The sequence below is a fragment of the Pseudopipra pipra genome, chromosome 21 (assembly GCF_036250125.1).
Source record: "Pseudopipra pipra isolate bDixPip1 chromosome 21, bDixPip1.hap1, whole genome shotgun sequence".
NCBI classification, from domain to species: Eukaryota; Metazoa; Chordata; class Aves; order Passeriformes; family Pipridae; genus Pseudopipra; species Pseudopipra pipra.
Genome location: NC_087569.1, coordinates 6,947,827 through 6,967,489, shown reverse-complemented (window position 1 = coordinate 6,967,489; position 19,663 = coordinate 6,947,827). Strand labels below are relative to the sequence as shown.

Below are 19,663 nucleotides of genomic sequence, written 5' to 3'. Positions count from 1 at the left end.
CGCCCCCGCGGTGACGCGCGCGCGGCGCAGTCAATCAGAGGCACGTCTGGTTTTCAAACCGGCGGCGCGCGGGCGGCGGGGCCGGGCCGGGAACCGGCACACGAGACCCCCCGGGCGGGGCACGCACCGACACCGAGAGCAGGCCCGAGAGCGAGAGTGAGGGCGAGGCCGAGAGCGTGAGCAGGGCCGGCACTGTTCCCGGGCCATGCAGGCCGCCAAGACTCCCGCCGTGAGTGCGGGCCGGGGCTGGCGGGCGGTTTGGATGATCCAGTGGGGCGGGTAGGGGCGAGGGGACGGTGGCGGTTTCAGGGCGGCCCGGAGCGCTCCCGGTATCTGTGTGTGTGTGTGTGCGTGTGGAGGCGGCGGCACTGCCCGTGCTGCTGCCGGTGACCCCCGGTGTCCGCCCAGGCGCAGAAGCGGCCCCCGCGCATGGCGCTGCAGGAGCTGCAGCTGCAGCCGAGCGCCGACCGGACCGGGCTGACCCCGCTGTTCCACCGGCTGCGGCTCAAGGTCGGTGTGCGGCGGGTAACGAACGGGTAACGGGGAGGGCTGCTGGGGTGCACTGGAACTGGGGACACTGCGGGGCATAGGGGGTACGGGGGGCACTGGGCGGGCGTGTGAAGTGAGATAACGCGCAGGTACCCTCGAAATGCCGGGCAGTGGATTGTAGGAAAAATTATTGCCGAAGTCGAGAACGCTAGGCTTAAAAGAACATTAACCTTATCGGCGTTTCAAACACCGGGCCCCGGGAAAAGGCACTCCCCCCTGTTCTTCTCAGGGCTTTTATCATCCCTGCCTGCCCCCTGTTCTGTGGGGGCCTTAGGCATGTCTGTAGAACTTATCTTTTCTCATACTAGGGACCTTTTCTCTGGAATGGAGGAGGAGAAAGCATTAAAACTGCCTGTGGGGAAAGGTCCCTCTTCTAGGCAGGAAAGGTTTCTTAAGTGAAAACTCTAGTCTTGTAAAATCTTTCGGAAGGGTCTTCTACCCTTACAGGGCAGTGGGGTGGGGGGAAATGGGGAGGCTGGGGAAACGGCTGCTGGGTGCAGGGGGGAACGGCTGCCCTGACATCCCCTTCCCCCCAAATGTCCTGTAGGACCATGACTGTGCCACCCCAGTGTCCCGTGCCTGGGGCCCCTGCAGCAGAGTCACCAAGGTGCCTTGCACTCCTGGACCCCTGCAAAGTGCTACCCTGCTCCCCCCCAGCAGCACCACCTCAATGCCTTGCACCCCAGGGCCCCAGAACAGCACCACTTTGGAGCCCTCCAGGACTTCTACCCTGGGCCCCCACAGCTCGGAGCTCCCCAGGACTCCCACCCTTAAGCCTGGTGCCTCTGAGGCCCCCAGCAATCCCGCCCTTATGCCTGGTGCCTTGGAGCCCACCAGCAGCACCAGCCCAGAGACCCCTGGCAGTCCTATTCCAAAGGTCAGCACCCCAAAGCACCCTGACAACACTGTGCCAGCACCTCTGTGCAGCCTGGTCCAGAGGCTCAGCAACACGGAGCCCTCCAGCATCACTGTACCAGCCTCCATGTGCAGCTCCATCCCAGTCCCCAGCACCCTAGAGCCCTCTGGAAACACTGTGCCAGCTCCCCCGTGCAACTCCATCCCTGTGCCCAGCACCCTGGAGTCCTCCGGAAAGGCTGTGCCAGCTCCCCTGTGCAACTCCAGTCCTGTGGCCAGCACACCGGAGTCCCCTGGAAAGGCTGTGCCAGCTCCCCTGTACAACTCCATCCCTGTGCCCAGCACTCCTAAGTCCCCTGGCAGTGCCATAAAAGCTCCCCTGTGCAGCTCCATCATAGGACCCTGCACCCCAGGGCCTCCTGGCACCAGCTCCACCCCACAGAATGTTTCTTTCCATGGGTGGCAAGTGGCACCCCCAGACTTTTCCTGCAGCCCTGTGGCCTCTGAGTCCCCATCTGGAGATAAGAGTGCTGGTCCTCTGCCTTGCCAAGGCACCCCTGAGGGAGCCGAGTCCCCCGCCCCTGCCCCTCCAGAGCAGAGCCCACCTGGACTTGCTTCCATCGGGACAAGTGTGTTGGAGCCTGCTGGGTCAGAGGCAACCATCGCCCCTGTCACCTCTCCTGAGTTGGCCCCAGGTGCTGTGTCCTGGATGTTACCACTGGAGTGGCTGGAGAAGACCCTCAATGTCCCATTCCTGATGGAATCCCTGCAGCACAGCCTGCCCCTCCATATGCCACAGCAAGATGCCAACTGCAGTGTCACCCCTGTGTCTACCATGGTCACGGGCACCAGCAAGACCCCAGTGGCTAGCGTGGATGCTGGCACCAGCATGACCCCTGTGTCCACCGCGGTCGCTGGCACCAGCATGACCCCTGTGGCCAGCGTGGTGACTGGCACCATCATGACCCCTGTGGCCAGCGTCGTGGCTGGCACCAGCACGACCCCTGTGGCCAGCGTCGTGGCTGGCACCAGCACGACCCCTGTGGCCAGCGTCGTGGCTGGCACCAGCACGACCCCTGTGGCCAGCGTCGTGGCTGGCACCAGCACGACCCCTGTGGCCAGCGTCGTGGCTGGCACCAGCACGACCCCTGTGGCCAGCGGGGTGGCTGGCACCTTCGTGACCATCCAGGACCTGTGGGAAAGGAGCATAAACAGATCTGGGGGAGGCCTGCTCTGTGCCAAGGACAGTGCTACAGAAACAGACTCCTTGCTCTGGCGGTAAGTATGAGGACATACCCCCTTGGCTGGGGCTGTGGCACCTGTGGGCTGTCCCTGCCCTAAGCCCTCTCTCTGTCCCCAGCTGTCCCCCGGAGGAGCTGAAGACCCTGCCACGAGCAGAGCTGGAGGGGCGGCTGGAGAGCACCCTGATCATCATCGAAGCCCTGGCGCTCCAGCTGCGTGGCTTGCAGGGGAGCCAGCGGCTGCTGCCTGGTGTGGGGCCGGCTGAGCAGAGGGACGTGATCACACAGACGGACATCACCCGCCCTGAAGGGGTAAGAGTCCTCTCCGAGGTGATGCCACCCCGTTCCCCGCAGCCTCGGTGCCGTGACAGTGCCCATGTGCCGCTGGCGAGACGGTGACCCCGGCTGGGCTTCAGCCCAGTGGAGTGGAAGTAAAGCAGGGCTGCTGCAGCACAGCATCACATGCCCGGTTGCTGCATTATCACGCCTGGATCAACCCGCTGAGTTTGCTGGATTTGAACCCTTGTGGGGGGAAACATCCCTGGCACATGCAGAGGGAGGATGGAAGATGTCATGGCTGACCAGCTCTTGCTGGACCCAGGGTAGAGTGGGGCTGGTGCTAAGCCCTCTCTGCTCTGCTGGATGCCCTTAGGAGGAGGAGATTTACCACCACCTCTACCTCGAGCAGTGGAAGAAAACAGCGGCCCTGCAGCGGCAGCGGGGAGCAGAGCAGGATCTGCAGCAGGAGCTGGAGCTGGCTGCCAAGAACGTGGTGTGTCTCACTGGCTGCATGCAATGAGTGTGCTGGGTCTCAGCTGGGCAGGGCACACGTATGTGCCTGGCGCTGTCTGCGCCAGCTGCAGGAGTGCTGCTGGAACTCCAGTGTCCTTGTCCCTTCCCTAGACCGCCTGGAGGAGCCAGTGCCTCCTGTTCCGGGGCCTCGTGGATGCCGCCTTTCAGAGATTGCAGGATGAGAAGGGAGCCCTCACACAGGAGGTGAGCCCTGACGCATCAGTCTGGTTCCCCTTTTCCTTGGGTTTTGGGAGATGCTGGTGCTGCCAGCGCCCATGGCAGCTGTCCCCAGTGTCTCACAGTGCTGTCTCCTCCTGTAGCGGGAGCAGGTGAGGGCCCTGGTGTCCCGGTGCAAGGCCGTGCTGGAAAGAGTGCCCAGCAAACTGAAGAGCTGCTTGGAAGAGCGGGATGTCATGAGGCAGCAAGCAGATGAAGCCCTACAAGCCAAGGAGGAGGTAAAGGGGGAGCTGTTGGGAGCAGTCTCTCCTGTGTTCATGCCTTTGCTAAGGCATCCTGTGTCTCTGCCCCTCTCTGGGGGGTGAGGGTCTCCTGGCATCCCAAGGGAAAAACCCATTATGGAAGGCCAAGGGTGCTGTGGCTGCGTGGGGAGATGTAGCTCTCTGGATGGGTTTTTGGTGCGGTCTGTGTCTCGCCGGGAGCAGGAATCCTAGGCTGGCACAACATGCAGAGATGGCTCCCGGGAGTTGCCCCTCATGCAGCAGCATGCCTGGGGCAGCATCCTCTCCTTTGCAGGGCTATCGCTTCCTGGAGGCCTTCCGTGCCCACGCCAGCGCCCAGATCAGTGCCCGTGACCAGAGCTTGGCCTCCCAGAGAGAGCTGTGCACCCTGCTGGCAGAGGCCATCGACCTGCAGGTACTGAGTGGGGTAGTACCCCCAGCTGCCCCCTACTTGGATCATCGGGGGCCGGAAGGGCATCCCCATGTCCTGAGCTTGGATGATGCTCTGTGATGGGCTTGGGTGCACCAGAGGTTTCCTGGTGCTGCTGCTGGGAAGCTACTGCAAATTTGGCCTCAGGGCTGTCACTTGCCTCCCCAAGTGGCCATTAAATGTTGCTTCTTCACCATGGCACCGCTGACTCATCTCTCCTACCCCACAGAAATCCCTGTCTGTCGAGGCTCAGGCTTTCCGGAAAATCAGAGATGTCACCTTTGAAAATCTGCAGAAGGAAAGGAAAGCCATGAATGTGGAGGTGAGGGGTGTCCCAGGGGGGCTCAGCCCCTTGCTGCCCTGACAGTGCTCTGTGCCATGAGCAGCCCAACTGCAGACCTGTCCCTGGTCACACAGCAAGGCAGTGCCATGCTGAGCTGCCTGGTGCTGTCTCCCTTCCAGCGGGAGCAGGTGAGGGCCCTGATGTCCCGGTGCAAGGCTGTGCTGGAGCATGTGCCCAGCAAGCTGCGGAGCTGCCTGGAGGAGCGGGATGCCAAGAGGCAGCAAGCAGACGAAGCTCTTCAAGCCAAGGAGGAGGTAGGGAGGTGCCTGGTGCTGAGTGATGTCTAAGGCACAGGGTGATTTGGGGTACCCCATGGGGAAGAGCAGCCTAAAACAAGCACTGTGCCCCCACAGGTGTCCCACCAGCTGCAGGAGACCTCGATGGCTCTGCAGAACGCAGAGGCTCAGCTGGAGCAGCTGACGGTGGCCAACTCACGCCTTGCAACAGGTAGGGGTGGGTAACATGGGGGTTGGTAGCTGCCCCATCCCCACTGCCCCTGTCCTTCTGCACTGACAGCTCTGTCCCTTGCAGACCTGAGCTCCGCGATGACAAATCATGCCAGCGTGGAACAAGAGCGGGATGCACTGCAGCAGGATAACAAGAAGCAGCAAGAGAAGATGGACGAGTGGGTTTGAGCCCTGGGTCCTGAGCCCCTTCTCACCCCTTGCCCCCAAAATGCAGCACCCCCTGACTCCATCCCCTCCCCATAGGCTGGCACAGGAGAACAAGACCCTGAAGGGGAGGTGTGATGAGCTGTGCCAGGAGCTGCTGGAGGCCACTGAGTGTCGGGAGGTAGGAGCTGCCTGACCCTGCCCGCACTGTCAAGTGCTGCTGGCCCCCATGATGGCCTCTCCAGAATGCTGGCAACCAGCCAGGAGCGGGATTAGCCCTCCTGCAGAGGGGGGATGAGCCCTCGAGGGCGGTTGACATCCCGCACGTAGCACAGCTTTTCATCCTGCCCATCGGGTGATTCCCCAGGAGGGGGCTGGGCAGCTCTTGGAGATAATTTTCCCCTGCAGGCATGGAGCCATCTCCCAGCCTGTCCTATGTCCCTAGTAAACTGCTGGTTTCCAGGAGTTATCTGCTGGGATAAAGCTGCCCTTGATTGGAAACAGCACCCTGAGGCAGGGGAGGGTCTGTGCTGGGGGTCCCAATGGGCCTCTCTGGGTCTCCCTTTGGCTGCTCATGGCCATGTCCCTCCACTCTCTTGCAGTTCCTTGATCAGGAGAACAACATGTCCCGCATGCAGCTGCTGGAGGTGGAGGCCAGGCTGAACTCCACACAGGCCACTCTGCAGGAGCGTACCCTGCAGCACGAGAAGCTGATGGATTCCCACCAACGCCTGCGGTACTGCCCCACTCACCACCTCCACTTGAACCCCTCTATTTTTAGGAAATCAAGCCCTTCCTGGGGGCTGGGGGAGACAGAGGGGACCATGGCTATGGTCATTTCTGCCCCAGCCGAGTGTGGTTGTCCAGGTGGGTGGGAGACACTTGGAGAAGCCCAGCAGAGACCCCATCTTGGGGTAAGCTTCCCAAATCTGTAGGATTTGCACCATTGCTGGTTCATGGTGAGAGGCTGGCATGGGAAATGTCCCCATCCCACATCAAGGAGGGGGAATATGCTGCTCCTGCTGAGGCTGATGCCATCCCATAGGGAAGAGCAAGCTGCCCTGAGCAAGGAGGTAGAGAGCACCAAGGCCGAGCTCCTCAATGTGCAGATGAAGAGGAGCAAAGTTTCCTGGTGCTCCCAGGACATTGCAGAGTGCCACACGCGGCTGCAGGAGCTTGCTGACTGCCTCAAGGCCGCTCTAGAAGAGCAGGTAGGAACCTTGTGCTGGGGACAAAGGGCAGTCACATACCTGTGCCTCTCCATGGCGTAGCTTCCAGACCCCTGTGCTTACTGGGGCAGTCACAAGCTGTACTCTGGTGCTGTGCTCTCCTTCCCCTCTGAAGGATAACGATGATGCCCCATCGAGAAGCAAAGCCTGGACCCCGGCAGGGCGGGCCACAGGCTGGCAGACACCCCGGCGTGCCTGGACCCCTGCCTTCCGCACGCCAGCACACCGCACCCCACACTGCACCGGCAGCTCCTTCGTGGGCAGCGTCCTGAAAGCCGTGTCAGGGAAAGGTGAGCTGGCACCCCCTGCCTGGGTTTTGGGGCGTGAGGATGGGGATGGCTCCCTTCCGTGCTGGGGGATGTGCAGGGCTGGGCACAGCCTCTGTTCTCTCCTCTTGCAGATGCCAATGAAGCCACCAGAGGTGGGAGTGCTGTTACCAAGGACAAACTCACATCCACACCAAAGCCAGAAGGTATTGGGGTTGTCACCGTGCCCTGGACCCTGCTGCAAAACTGCAGTGCTGCTGCGCAGAGTGATGAGCAGGGATGCCTTCCTCTGTGTCCCCTGTGGCTGATGTCCCTCTGTGCCACTCACGAGGCTCTTCCCTGCCTCCAGATCCTGAGGACAGTCTGCTGGAGAGCGTGAAAGAGCTGAAAGCTGTGGTCTCCAACCTTGCCATGCTGAGCTTCCGCATCCAAGAGCTGGAGCAGAGCGAGTTCAAGGCACTGCAGATGGAGATGTGAGTTCAGCAGGGGCTCACATCAAAGGCCAGACAGGGGCATCATTCTCCTGGGCATGGCTTCTCCTGCAGGCAGCCTGCCTGTGTCTGCCTCTTGCCCCAGCTCTGGATTAGACCTCTCGTGCCATGGCTAGATGGGCTTTTTCCAGGTGGCTGGGTTTGGACAGTTGTCTTCTTACACCATGGGGCTGATGGGATGCCCAGAAAGGTGTTTGGTACCTGGTGCTGTGCTCCGCTGTGATCCCCAGCCGCTCACCACCACTGTCCTCTCCCAGTTCCAACTTGCAGCTCCGTCTGGAGACGGTGACAGAGGAGAACCAGGAGAAGATGGATGTCCAGGCTGCCACCATTGCCAAGCTGAACAAGGCACTGAGGACCAAGATCGAGGTGAGCTGTGCCAGAAGTGGGCCAGCGCTCACCCCAGGGCAGAGCCGAACTGGGACGGGCGCTGATCTGGGACACGGAGAAATCTGGTGATGCCCCATGGGTGCTCCTGGCTCGTCTGACCTTCTTGAACATGAGAAAACCCTCTTCCCCACAGGCTGCTGGGGGTGTCCAGGGCCGGGCACTGCCTGACACTGCTTCTTCCTCCCTTGCAGAGTGAGAAGGAGCTGCAGGACGTGGTGAAACAGCAGGAAGAGAAGATGTTGAAACTCATCGACAAGAGTGGGGAAGTCACGGTGTGTGATGGGGACACAGTTGGGCTGCACGCTGGGGGGGCTGCTGGTCCCAGGACCCCTCTCAGCAACTCCTCTCCCCCCACAGATGCTGAAGGAAGAGGTCTCCCAGCTGAAGCGCTCGCTCCAGCGTGCAGAGACAGAGGCCAAGGTGCTGTGGGAGGAGATGCGGGAGAAGGAGCCCAAGGTGGACACTGCCCATGTCCAGGACCGGGTCTGGCTACGGCAGGAGGTGAGGCCAGGGGGCTGCTGAGGACTCCTCGTGTCACCAACCCCGCCCTGGACAAGAAGAGCTCTCCAAACCTTGCTCCCTGCAACACCCCCCTATCCCAGGGCTCTTTCCCCACAGTGATCTCAGCAGTGCTCACTCCTTTTGCAGGTGGATAAATTACGGCTGCTGCTCCTGGAAAAACGGGATGAGAAACGGCTGCTCTATGACAAGTGCCTGGCACAGGTATGGAGAGCCCCAAGGGGCTGCCTTGGCACCAGTCATAGAATCAGAATGGTTTGTGTTGGAAGGGACCTTTTAAAGATCATTTAGTTCCGACCCCCCTTACATGGGCAGGGCTCCCCTCTCCCTTTTGGGCTCATCCCTGCCCAGGTTTGGAGCAGGCTCCTGACAGGTATCTCCCACTGCAGGAAGCGATGCTCCGTGATGTCCAGAAAGAGCACATGAAAGAGCTGAGGACCCAGGAGGAGATGAAGGAGAAGATGAAAGAGGTGAGGTTTATGGTTCATTGCTCACCCTTATTGTGACTGCAATAAAACCATCTCCCATCCCAAACACTCACTAATGCTTCTGCTGTCCCCAGGTCCTGTCAGCCGTCCCTGAGGTGGCGGTGGTCTGCCAGGAGTTCCACAGCCTGCTGCGGTACCTGGGCCTGAAGCCAGACAGCAAGGAAGCTGCTGAGCCGCTGCCCCAAAACCCCTAGCCTGAAACCTTTCTGTTCCTAATGTTATAATTGTTTATTGAATAAAGTTTTGTTGGCGTTTACCCTGCCTGGTGGGTGGATTCAGGAAGCTCCTGGTGCTCTGGGTGGGGACAAATTGTCCAGCCTGTGCCGGCTGCTCCTGTTCCGTCACGGGGCCGTGGGCACAGCTCCTTGCCACCCCAGGGCCTCTCCTTCTTGGCAGGGGCCACATCCCCCACTGCCAGTGCTTGCTCTCAATGAGGCGCTGCATTCCCCAGGCTCCCACCCTGCGGCCTCGGCAGCAGCCGGACTGTCCGGGCTGAGCCAGCTTCCCTCCCCGGCTCCCCCCTCCTCCTCCTGCCCTAGATTCCCTCTGCGACCCCCCTCCTCCTTCCCCCTCCACTGGGATCATCTGGATCCTGCACACCCCCATCGTGGGGTTGTGGGCACATGCCTGTTGTGTCAGGATGGTTCTAGAGGCTGGATCCTGCTCCTCATACCGAGGCTGTGGGCACATGCCTGTTGCACAGGGACGTTTCCCCTGCCCAGCATGATTCCAGCAGGCAGCATCCCATGGCTCAGCCAGTGCTGGGAGCTCTGCCAGCTCCTGCTCCCAACCCCCCCCTTGGCCCCTGCTGCTGCATGGAGGGGGGCTCCCTTTAGGGGCTCCCCTGCTCCCAGCACAGCTCCAACCTCACCTCCCTCCTTCCTTGCTAGGGCAGCTCCTACGGGATCCCCATCCCGGCGTTCCCGACCCCAAGGATGCTCCCCACCACCGTGGGGACCACATGGCACCTCCCTCCCCTGCGATGGCCCAAAATAGCAGCACTCAAACAAGTGCTCTGGTTTTTAATGGCCTGTTTCTCCTGCCCAAGGGGGGGGAATCACCTTCCCCTGCCCTCTGCCACAGCCCTGGTGCTCTGTGCGAGGCAGGGACTGTGATACCCTCAGTACTGGTACCCTGATTTCCCCAGGGAATGGAGGTGTTTTCCCTGGGAAATGGAGGTGTTTGGGACCATGCCTCTGCTTCCCGGGTGTATGGGTGGCCCTTGGGGAAGCAGCACTCGCTTCTCCCTGGCATCACCTCCCTCCCTGCTCTGGCTGTGACCCCGCTGGCTGTGGGGATGGCGGGTATGGACCCCCAAGATGAGAGGCTGGCAGTGGGGGCTCCCGGCTCTGTGATGCAGGGAGAAATGTGCTCCTTTCCCTGGATTAGGGCCACGCAGGGTGACTGAGCCCTCCTTTTACGGCGGGATTCAGCACAGCGGGGCCCTGGCAGCTGTCCCCATGGGGTGAGTGGGGACACTGGTATTGTCCCTGTGCTGGTTCCAGCTGGTTGTTTAGGGGGGCTGGTCTCTAGTGAGTGTCCCCACCCTGTCCTGGGGGCTCTGAGGCTCAGCACTGCTGGGGCTTGGCCCCCGGTTTTGCAGAGGTGACCCAGCTGGGGTGTCTGGAGCTGGGACAGTGACCCCAGCCTGGGGATGGCACGGGGGGTCCCTAGCCCAGAGGTGATGAGAGGAAGGTCTCTGTTCCAAGCTGGTAGTGGAAATAGGGGGGCACAGCAGTTTCCCCAGCCTGGGGGAAAGCACAGGAGGTCGCTGCCCCTAGTTGGCAGTGGCACGAGGGGGGCACAGTGGGTGCCCAGCAGTAGCAAGGGGGTGGCAGACGAGGTCCTTGCCCATAACCAGGCAGGGGTCTGTGGGATAGAAGGGTCTCCAGCAGCAAGTGGTGGTGGCACAGCGGGGTGCCTGTGTGGCACAGGGGGCCCTGCCCATGGCAGGGGGTGACTCAGCTGTGTCCCCGGACTCTGTGTGTGGGGGGAGCACAGAGGGGTCCCCATCATCAGCGAGGGGCTGCAAAGGGGAGGTACAACAGGGTCCCCAGCTCGGGGTTGTCACCCTGGGGTCCCAACCAGCGCGGGGGTTGCCGCCGGCGGGGGGGGAGAGGAGGCACGACCCTGGCGGGGGGATTGTGGCCGGCGGGGGCGGGGGCGGCGGGAGGCGGGCCCGGGGGCCGGTCCTGCCCGGTGCCGCCCCGCCGGTCACGTAGCTCTGCGGCATCGCAGCCACATTTACCGGGGGGCCGGAGCTCTCAGCCCGCAGTTCGCGCCCGCCGCCGCCGCCCTACACGGTACGGGGGAGCCGGGGGTCCGGGGGAGCTGGGGGTCGGGGGGAGCCGGGGGGCTGGGGGGAGCTGCCGGGGGGCAGCCGGGGGACGCCGGCGGCGGGAGGCGGCAGCCCGCAGCCCCGCCAAGCCTCTGGGATGTTTCCGTGCGGCATCCCCGGGGGTCGTGCAGGGCTGGGGGGCTCCAGGGCAGAGGGACCCCCGGACATGGGGGTGTTGGGGGGGTCAGGGAGACCCCGGAGACTCCCCGTGCGCTGGCGGAGCTCGAGCCTCGATGGTGCCGGCCGGGGAATGCGCTGCCCCCAGGGGCATCACTGGCCCCGCGACGGCGCCAGCCTCGGTGTATCGCCATCCCTGGGGTACCCCAAACTCCGAGTACCTCCATTCCCGGCTTGTGCCCCCCGGCGTCTCCCCGTTCCCTATTCCCGGGGTATTTCCGTTCTTCCGGGTTATCGTCATGCCCCGCGTACTTCTCCACGGGGTATCCCCGGCCCTGGGGTATCACCATCTCCGGCGTCCCCCAAGCCCCGGGTACCGCCAGACGCAGGTAGTGCCTCCCTGGGGTCTCTTCTTCCCTCTTTCCCGGGGTTTTTCCGGCCCCCCGGTATCCCCATCCCCGGGCTGTTTCTATCGTCCGCGGGATATTCCCGGCCCCAAGGTACCCTCATCCCCATCCCCGTGCCCTCGGGGCCCTGCCCCGGTCCCCGCGGAGCTGCGCTCCCTCAAGATGGCTGGGCTGGGGGCGGGCTGGCAAGGCAGCAAAATGGCTGGGAACTGCCCGGCATCCTCCACGAATGCCCGCCACGAGGCTTACACAACACCTCTGACCGGTGGGGCGGGGGTCCCAGCCCCGTGGAGGGTCCCGGGTCCCCGCAGGAGGGGGGTACGTGTGGTTTCGGGAGCCGCCCCGGTGGTGCGTGACTCAGTCCCCGTGCGCTCGCAGCCACCGCCACCATGACGCACCAACACCCCGCGCTCACGGCCGAGCAGAAGAAGGAGCTGTCGGACATCGCGCTGCGGATCGTGGCCCCCGGGAAGGGCATCCTGGCAGCCGATGAGTCCGTAGGTCAGTTTGGGGAAAGGGGGGATCTGCCCCGTCACCCCTTTCCCCCACCCTGGAGGCTGACGAGGTTGTTGGGTGCCCTCAGGGAGCATGGCAAAGCGCCTCAACCAGATTGGAGTGGAGAACACGGAGGAGAATCGCCGGCTGTACCGCCAGATCCTCTTCAGCGCCGACAGCCGGGTGAAGAAATGCATCGGGGGGGTCATCTTCTTCCATGAGACCATGTACCAGAAGGCTGATGATGGCACCCCCTTCGTCCAGATGATCAAGGACAAGGGCATCGTTGTGGGCATCAAGGTGTGGGGGGATGTCCGGTGGGTTTGTGGGGTGCTGAGGGTGCTTGGAGGGTGCTGGCGGGGGCTCAGCACCGCCTTCCCCTCACTCCACAGGTGGACAAGGGTGTTGTGCCACTGGCTGGGACAGATGGCGAGACCACCACGCAGGGTAGGTAGAGCGGGCAGGGGATGGGGCTGGGAGGTCTGGGGCCATGGGTTTGGGGCTGTGGGGCTGATGCACTGCCCGGCAGGTCTGGATGGGCTGTGGGAGCGCTGTGCCCAGTACAAGAAGGATGGGGCTGACTTTGCCAAGTGGCGCTGCGTGCTGAAGATCAGCGAGCACACCCCCTCCGCGCTCGCCATCATGGAGAACGCCAACGTCCTGGCCCGCTACGCCAGCATCTGCCAGCAGGTCTGTGTGTACGGCCAGGCATCGCCCCATGGGGTGGGCAGTGACCTGTAGGATGGGTATTAACCTGTGTGGGCGGGTATTGCCCCATGGAGGCGGGCACAGATCCGTGAAGCTCAGCATTGACCCTGTGCATTGATGACCCCTGGGGATCATCCCATGGGTGGGGCGGGACGTGACCCGTGCGCTAGGTAACACCTCACGTGGGTTATTGGGCATTGCCCCGTGGGGTGGTCATCACTCATGGGATCAGGCATCAGTCCATGGGGCCAGGCATTGCTCTGTGGGGCTGGGTATCACCTCACAGAAAGAGACATTGCTCCATGGGGTCAAGAATTGACCCTCCCAGGCTGGGCATCCCCCCGTGGGGCTGGGCATCGCTGGCAAGGGTTTTGGTGTTGAGCCTTGGGGGTGAGCATCGCTCCCTGGATATGGGCATTGTCCCACACAGCCATGGGGCTGGGGGATGCCCAGGGACATCACCGTGATGGCATCTGCCTGCTGTTTGCAGAACGGCATCGTGCCCATCGTGGAGCCAGAGATCCTGCCTGATGGTGACCACGATCTCAAGCGGTGCCAGTATGTGACGGAGAAGGTGAGTGGTGGGGTGGCAGCAGGGTGGGCACCATGCTGTGCTGTGTCCTGCTGGGGGGACTCCACACTGCCCCTCCTCCCCAGGTGCTGGCAGCTGTCTACAAGGCACTGAGCGATCACCATGTCTACCTGGAGGGGACCCTGCTGAAGCCCAACATGGTGACCCCCGGTCACTCCTGCCCCACCAAGTACAGCCCCGAGGAGATTGCCATGGCCACTGTCACCGCTCTGCGCCGCACTGTGCCCCCAGCCGTGCCAGGTACCAGCCCTGGGATGTGGCAGGGACCAGGAGGGGGATGGCCTGCGTCCCCCCGCCCAGTGCCATAACCCTGCTCTCTGCAGGTGTCACTTTCCTGTCTGGGGGTCAGAGTGAGGAGGAGGCTTCCATCAACCTCAATGCCATCAACACGTGCCCACTGGTGCGGCCATGGGCCCTCACCTTCTCCTACGGGCGGGCGCTGCAGGCGTCGGCGCTCAGCGCCTGGCGTGGGCAGAGGGACAACGCTGACGCCGCCACCGAGGAGTTTGTCAAGCGTGCAGAGGTGATGGGGGTGGCCCTCCTGGGAGGGGGTGCTGAGGGCTGTGTCCCCTGGGGTGGTAGGGACACCAAGGGCTGTGCCACCATGGGGTGGTGGAGAGGTAGAGGAGGCTGTATCCCCCAGAATGGCAGGAACACTGAGGGCTGTGAACCCATGGAGGGGAGGATGCTGAGGACCGTGTCCCACAGGGTGATAGGACTGTGCCTCATGGGACAAGGGATGCCAAGGACCGTACTCCCTGAGGAGGTGACACAGTACTGTCTCCACGGGGCACAGTGAGGGCCGTGTCCCCAGTAGGGGAGTGGGGGGTGCCAAGGACCAGATCAGCTGTGGGATGATGGGGGACACCAAGAGTTGTGCCCAGTGAGATGGGGGACACCAAGAGCCCTGTCCCTGTGGGAGGGGGATGCCAAAGGCTGTGACCCCAGGGACTGGGAGACCCCAAGGGCCACACCCCAAGGGGTGGGGGGAAACCACTGACATTTCCTTTCCCCGCAGGTGAACGGGCTGGCGGCGCTGGGCAAGTACGAGGGCAGCGGGGACGACTCGGGGGCCGCCGGGCAGTCCCTCTACGTGGCCAACCACGCATACTGAGCCCTGGCCGGGCACCCCGCCGGCCCCCGCCCCGGCCCCGTCCCCGCCACCGCTCACACCCCGCTTCCACCCCAGCCACCCAGGGGAGCCACCACGCGGGGAGGGGAAGGGGAGCGCGCCCCGCGGGCCGGCCCCACGCCGCCGCACCCGCGCTTGGAGTGGGGGGTCCGGGTTCCCCCGGGCCCTGCAGGGAGCCACCCGGGTGCCCCTTTGGCAGGGGGCTCCGGCCGGGCAGTGAGGGGGGATTAGGGCAAGGCCGCGTGGGGGGGCAGGAGGGGAGGCCTGGGGGTGCCCCTGCCCTGCCGTAGCTTTGCAGTCCTGGTCGCCGCCGCCCTCGGGGGCGCCTGTGTTGTGTTCGCCGTGTGTGCACCCCGTGTACCAAATAGCCTAACAACGAATAAATGGTAGAGACAGCGCTGCGCCGCCTCCTTGCTCGCCGCAGGGCACCCGGGAACCGCGAGCTGCCCCATTCCGGGCTGTCCAGTACCCCCGCCCGCTCCAGGCACCTCCCGCAGCCTGTTGTGCTCACTGGTGCAATGAGCTGTGCCTGGTCTCAGCCCACCCACAGCCATCGGGAGGCTCTGTGAGCTCGGCTCTGTGAGTTAGGCTGTCCCTATGGGCCACGGGGCGGATGAGGAGCCCTCGAGCAGCCCCTCTCCTCCCCAGTCCCTGTGTCCTCCCATCTCCCAGTCCCGCTTCTTGACGTTGCACCGGAGGCTCCCCCCGACTCCGCGCACGCGGCAATGCCGCGTGTCCCTCCGCGGCACTCGTAGAGCGTAAGGCCCGCCCCCTCAAGGCCGGGACATGGTCTGATTGGTTTTTCTGCCCGCCGGTCTGTGCAGTGCGGCGCACTCCGCGCCTATTGGCTGCCCTGGGCATAGCGAGCGTTGAGTGGCTTGGCTGGGCGCAAGCCACGCCCCCCGGCCGGACCAGGAAGTGAAAATGGCGGCGGCGGCGATGGCGGCGGATGAAGCAGGTACTGGTGGGGTTGGTGGTCTGGCGCTCGTTCGCTCGCTGTCTCCCGGCCCCAGTCCCCCGACTCCGGTCCGCAGGGAGCCGGGCCGGTGCTGAAGTGCTGTCCCTGCAGAGCGGGCGCGGGGCCGGCGCGCCGCCCTGTCCTTCGCGGCCATCGCCGTGGTGCTGGGGCTGCCGCTGTGGTGGAGAACGACCGAGACCTACCGCGCCGCGCTGCCCTACGCGGACATCGACGGGCTGGGCCAGCAGCCGGTGAGCGCCGGGAGGGGCCGGGGCCGGTGTGAGCTCGGGGGGCTCGTGGGCCCGCACTGACGCTGCCACTGTGCAGGTTCAGCTGGTCGTGCCCGTCGCCGTGGTCTTCAGCCCGGGGTCCGTGCCCGGGGACCTGCCGAGCCCGCTGCCGTTCAGGGACGTGCAGGAGATGAAGATTTCCGTGAACCGTGAGAGACACCCCCGCCCCCCTTGGCTGTCCTTGTCCCATCTGTCCCTCCTGGGTACCCTCGTTCTTCCCCGAGGGGTCCGAGCCTACCCGTAGCTTCTCTTCTGGGCAGCCCGGAGCTCCCCAGATCCCAAACCCACGTTCACCAGCACGATTCTGCCCTGAGCCGGCAGTGCAGGGAGCAGAGGGGATAGCAAGGTCTCCATTGTGCTGCAGGGAAGGGACCAGCTTCTCTCACTGGGGATGTAGACGAGGGAGCCCTGGGAGGGTGGGATGTGCCTGGGTGATGAGGGGCTGCTCTGCTGCGTGCACTGACCAGCTGATGCCACGTGCACGTGCCATGATGGGTCACCAGCTGGTGCCCAAAGGACCTTGCGGCATGTGTCCTCCTGGGGTTGCACCTTGTCCCTCTGAGCCACCTCTGAGGGGCCTGGGGACCAGGATTAGCAGATTCATTCAGCTTTGTCCCCCTGTAGTGAGAACCAGTGTCACATCCCGCTACGAGATGGCCTATCGGGCCACCACGGCCCAGGAGGAGGCAGCTCTGGCTGCGGCCACTGCACGAGGTACTGGAGCAAGGGACTGGGGAGGAGAGGTGCTGAGCACCTCGTCATTGCTGAGTAAAGGGCACACTGCTGTGTCTCAGAGTGGGGATTGGAGTGAAATTCCCACCCTGCTGATGACTCTGTGTTCCCCAGAGGCTGACGCTGCTCTGCGCCCGCTGCAGGACGTCTCGATGGGCTCCCTGACCATGTACGTGGTCCCCGAAACCTCCTCTCTCCTGCCTCAGGTAGGAGGTGCTTCACCCCTCAGAGGTGCCCCGGGGGGAGGGATGTGTCACAGGTGGCTGTCACAGGTGGCACTGAGGTGTTCTCCTGCCCATTCCCCAGGGCACCAGCGTCTATGTGGGGAGGCACCGCAGCGCCCTGGTGAGGGCTGAGGGGGGCCTGGCTGCCCTCCACGCCCGCCTCCGGCAGGTGACACAGGTGATGTCCTTCACGGCCACCTCCATCGCCGCTGCCCTCTCGGACCGCGTGCCCGACAGCCGGCTCAGCCCCGACGCGCGGCGCTCCCTGAAATCCAGCCTGGGTACGGACCTGACCTGGGGAAAGCCCGCTTTTCCTGGGGGAGTTCCCCTCTCTGCTCCACTTGTAGCATCTCTGTGTGTCTTCTGGGCTAACAGACCCCGGGGTCTTCCCTTTGCAGTGTCTCTGGGGCAGGGTTTGTGCTGTGATTGCTGTGAATGGGGCACTGGTGTGTGACTCTGCATTGGGGCAGGCCAGGGAGGAGGGGTCAGATCCTGCTGCTCTGGGGAGCTCTGTGATGGTGCTGGCGCCTCACAGGCCGTGGGTCCTTGGCAGGGTATGAGATCACCTTCAGCCTGCTGAACCCCGATCCCAAGTCCCACGCCGTGGACTGGGACATCGAGGGGGCTGTGAACCGCTATGTGAAGCCTGTCCTGGACAAACTGAGCTTGGTGGCCAACTTCTCTGTGGACTCACAGGTGAGGCCTGGGAGAGGCAGTGGGGAGAGCCCAGCCCTGGGCTCCCCGGGTGCCCTGGGACGCGCTTCTCTGCCAGCAACGTGTCCCTTGTGTGCCCGCAGATTCTGTACTACGCTGTCCTAGGAGTGACACCACGCTATGACAAGGAATCTTCCAGCTTTCTCCTGAGTGCTCACAGCCTCCCACACGTCATCAACCCTGTGGAGGCTCGCCTGGGTGAGCACCATGCTTGTGTGGATCACTGAGATCTGCCTCATGGGACCTGGCTCTGCTGAGGAAGAGGGGACAGCTGTGCCTGTGGCCTGTGCCCTTTTTCCCCCGCCAGCTCTGGATGGGAACAAGGGTGACTGAGACCTGCCAGTGTGGCAGTTCTGCTTGGGGCTGGCTGTGAAGAAGGAGCTGGGCTCTGGGCTGCTCTTGCTCTCTCTGTTGGCCAGGAGAGTTCTTTGACTCTGTCCCGCTGCAGGCTCCAGTGCTGCCTCACTCTACCCCGTGCTGAACTTCCTGCTGTATGTACCAGAGCGCTCCCACTCCCCCCTGTACATCCACGACAAGGACGGAGCCCCAGTGAGCACCAACGCCTTCCACAGCCCCCGCTGGGGCGGCATCATGGTACGGGACCATGGGGGTGCTGGCAGTGCTCGGACAAGGTGGTGGCTCCCCGTTCCCAGCTGGTGACCCTGCCAGCCCCAAGGCTTCAGCTGTGCCTCACTGCCATGCTCTCCTGCAGGTTTACAACGTTGAAGCCCCTGCTTCCCCCCAAGCCTCTCTCCCGCTGCACGTGGACGTGGACATGGCACGAGTGATGGAGGTTTTCCTGGCCCAGCTCCGGTGAGGATGCTCTCTTCTCTCCCTGTACCTCTCTGTGCTCTCCTGGCCCATGTGGAAATCAGTGGGGTCAGAGCAGGCTGGACCCAAGCAGCTCATTTGCTTCTCACACTGTGGGCTCTGGAAGGCTGAAGGTGGCTTTTTGTGGCCTTTGAGGCGCTGGCTACTGGCCATCACTGCTCCATGGCCAGGAGTGCCGGCACATCTCCCATCTCTTAAGGTAGGAGGGTTTGCTTGTCCTGCCCCAAATCCAGGAGGCAATTAAGCAGGATGGGTACTGAACATAGCAGGGAATAAGAGCAGGGAGCTTGTAGAAATGCAGGTTTGTGGTATGGTCTGGGACCTTCCCCTCTACTCCCAGGTTACTCTTTGGGCTGTCTCGGGAAGAGCTGCCCCCAGAGTTCCTGCTGGAAAGCCCAGGGAATGAGGGGCTGGCCGACTGGGAACTGGACCACCTGCTCTGGGCCCACACTGTGGAGAACATTGCCACTGTGTCCACCACACTGACCTCGCTGGCCCAGCTCTTGGACAAGATTGGGAACATCGTCATCAAGGATGATGTTGCTTCTGAGGTAGGGCTGGGGCACCCTGAGGTGGGCAGTGGAGTGGGCTGGGTGTCCCTGTGGTCCTCCATGGCCAGGGACTGACCCTTAGCATTATTCCCTCACAGGTGTACCGAGCAGTGGCCTCAGTGCAGACTGCTGTGGCCAAGCTGGCTGTGGGCCACCTGCACTCGGCTTTCCAGGCCAGCAAGGAGGCTGTCACCTCCTCGGAGCGGGCTTTCTTTGACCCATCTCTCCTCCATCTCCTCTACTTCCCTGACGATCAGAAATTTGCCATCTACATCCCACTCTTCCTGCCCATGGCTGTCCCCATTCTCCTGTCACTGGCCAAGATTGTCCGGGAGACCAGGCAGCGTAAGAAGGAGCCCACCAAGATGGACTGAGCCCATGGCACTGGTGCCCTGCCTTGGGGCTGTCCTCACCTCGTGGGGTGTGTTGTCACAGACTCGTGGCCCAGGAAAGTGCCTCAGAACAGTGTAAAGGCCAGGCCTGGCAGCTTGGCTTGGGTCTGCTGTGGCCAGAGTGCAGGAGTGGGAAAAGAGGCTGTTTTGGGCAGTGGGAGATGGTCTCAATCAGGGTGCCCTTCCCCAGAAAGGCAGAGAGAAGAGGGAGGGGGCTCCCTGTGTGCACCCCCAGCCCTGTACTGTGTTCAGAACAAGCTGCTGTGTAAATAAATAACCCCCTGTTGTGCAGGGGGGCTGGTGTGGGGCTCTGTGAACCTCCATGAGCCATCTGGGGAGGGGGGGATGCCTATTGCCCTGCCTTCCCCTGGCCCAGCTTTCCTGCCCCCATGAATTTCTTTGTGGGGTTACTCCTATCTTATGGGTATTATTTTGTGGGGTTACTTCTGTCTTATGGGTATTATATTATGGGACAGGTTTACTCCAGTCTTATGGGTTTTTAGACAAAAATACTCAGTTT

General features: G+C 63.0%; 3 protein-coding genes across 4 annotated transcripts; all 3 read left to right on the top strand.

Moving 5' to 3' along the window:
• Window positions 1–89: 89 nt before the first annotated feature.
• Window positions 90–8,918, top strand: SPAG5 (sperm associated antigen 5). Of its 2 annotated transcripts, XM_064677438.1 has the most exons (24): window positions 90–229; window positions 409–510; window positions 1,097–2,682; window positions 2,765–2,957; window positions 3,298–3,417; window positions 3,549–3,641; window positions 3,758–3,892; window positions 4,191–4,310; window positions 4,555–4,647; window positions 4,788–4,922; window positions 5,022–5,115; window positions 5,200–5,293; window positions 5,379–5,460; window positions 5,882–6,015; window positions 6,325–6,490; window positions 6,624–6,798; window positions 6,909–6,980; window positions 7,124–7,247; window positions 7,523–7,634; window positions 7,847–7,927; window positions 8,013–8,156; window positions 8,304–8,378; window positions 8,564–8,644; window positions 8,737–8,918. In XM_064677438.1, exons 1-24 carry the CDS (start codon window positions 206–208, stop codon window positions 8,854–8,856), a joined length of 4,155 nt encoding a protein of 1,384 aa, XP_064533508.1. In that variant the 5' UTR covers window positions 90–205; the 3' UTR covers window positions 8,857–8,918. The 2 variants fall into 2 exon arrangements, with proteins under 2 accessions (XP_064533508.1, XP_064533509.1); XM_064677439.1 differs by lacking the exons at window positions 90–229; window positions 409–510 and adding an exon at window positions 570–638.
• A 1,908-nt stretch (window positions 8,919–10,826) lies between these two features.
• Window positions 10,827–14,847, top strand: ALDOC (aldolase, fructose-bisphosphate C). The gene is made up of 9 exons (XM_064677909.1): window positions 10,827–10,965; window positions 11,903–12,025; window positions 12,108–12,319; window positions 12,412–12,466; window positions 12,549–12,709; window positions 13,218–13,301; window positions 13,385–13,559; window positions 13,643–13,842; window positions 14,338–14,847. The coding sequence occupies exons 2-9, from the start codon at window positions 11,914–11,916 to the stop codon at window positions 14,431–14,433; spliced, it is 1,095 nt and encodes a 364-aa protein (XP_064533979.1). The 5' UTR covers window positions 10,827–10,965; window positions 11,903–11,913; the 3' UTR covers window positions 14,434–14,847.
• Window positions 14,848–15,296: 449 nt separating this feature from the next.
• PIGS (phosphatidylinositol glycan anchor biosynthesis class S) lies at window positions 15,297–19,450 on the top strand. Its single transcript, XM_064677906.1, has 12 exons — window positions 15,297–15,409; window positions 15,521–15,660; window positions 15,737–15,848; window positions 16,324–16,413; window positions 16,546–16,637; window positions 16,738–16,936; window positions 17,209–17,351; window positions 17,453–17,567; window positions 17,818–17,963; window positions 18,082–18,182; window positions 18,541–18,751; window positions 18,850–19,450. The coding sequence occupies exons 1-12, from the start codon at window positions 15,376–15,378 to the stop codon at window positions 19,123–19,125; spliced, it is 1,659 nt and encodes a 552-aa protein (XP_064533976.1). The 5' UTR covers window positions 15,297–15,375; the 3' UTR covers window positions 19,126–19,450.
• The last annotated feature ends 213 nt before the right edge of the window (window positions 19,451–19,663 follow it).

Coding starts and splice junctions, on each gene's coding strand:
- SPAG5 (XM_064677438.1), top strand. CDS start 206: ATGCAGGCCGCCAAGACTCCCGCC. Junction 2,958..3,297: donor ACATCACCCGCCCTGAAGGG/GTAAGAGTCCTC, acceptor GGATGCCCTTAG/GAGGAGGAGATTTACCACCA. Junction 3,642..3,757: donor AGGGAGCCCTCACACAGGAG/GTGAGCCCTGAC, acceptor CTCCTCCTGTAG/CGGGAGCAGGTGAGGGCCCT.
- ALDOC (XM_064677909.1), top strand. CDS start 11,914: ATGACGCACCAACACCCCGCGCTCACGGCCGAGCAGAAGAAGGAGCTG. Junction 12,467..12,548: donor TGGCGAGACCACCACGCAGG/GTAGGTAGAGCG, acceptor ACTGCCCGGCAG/GTCTGGATGGGCTGTGGGAG. Junction 13,843..14,337: donor AGTTTGTCAAGCGTGCAGAG/GTGATGGGGGTG, acceptor CTTTCCCCGCAG/GTGAACGGGCTGGCGGCGCT.
- PIGS (XM_064677906.1), top strand. CDS start 15,376: ATGGCGGCGGCGGCGATGGCGGCGGATGAAGCAG. Junction 15,849..16,323: donor GATGAAGATTTCCGTGAACC/GTGAGAGACACC, acceptor GTCCCCCTGTAG/TGAGAACCAGTGTCACATCC. Junction 16,638..16,737: donor CCTCCTCTCTCCTGCCTCAG/GTAGGAGGTGCT, acceptor CCCATTCCCCAG/GGCACCAGCGTCTATGTGGG.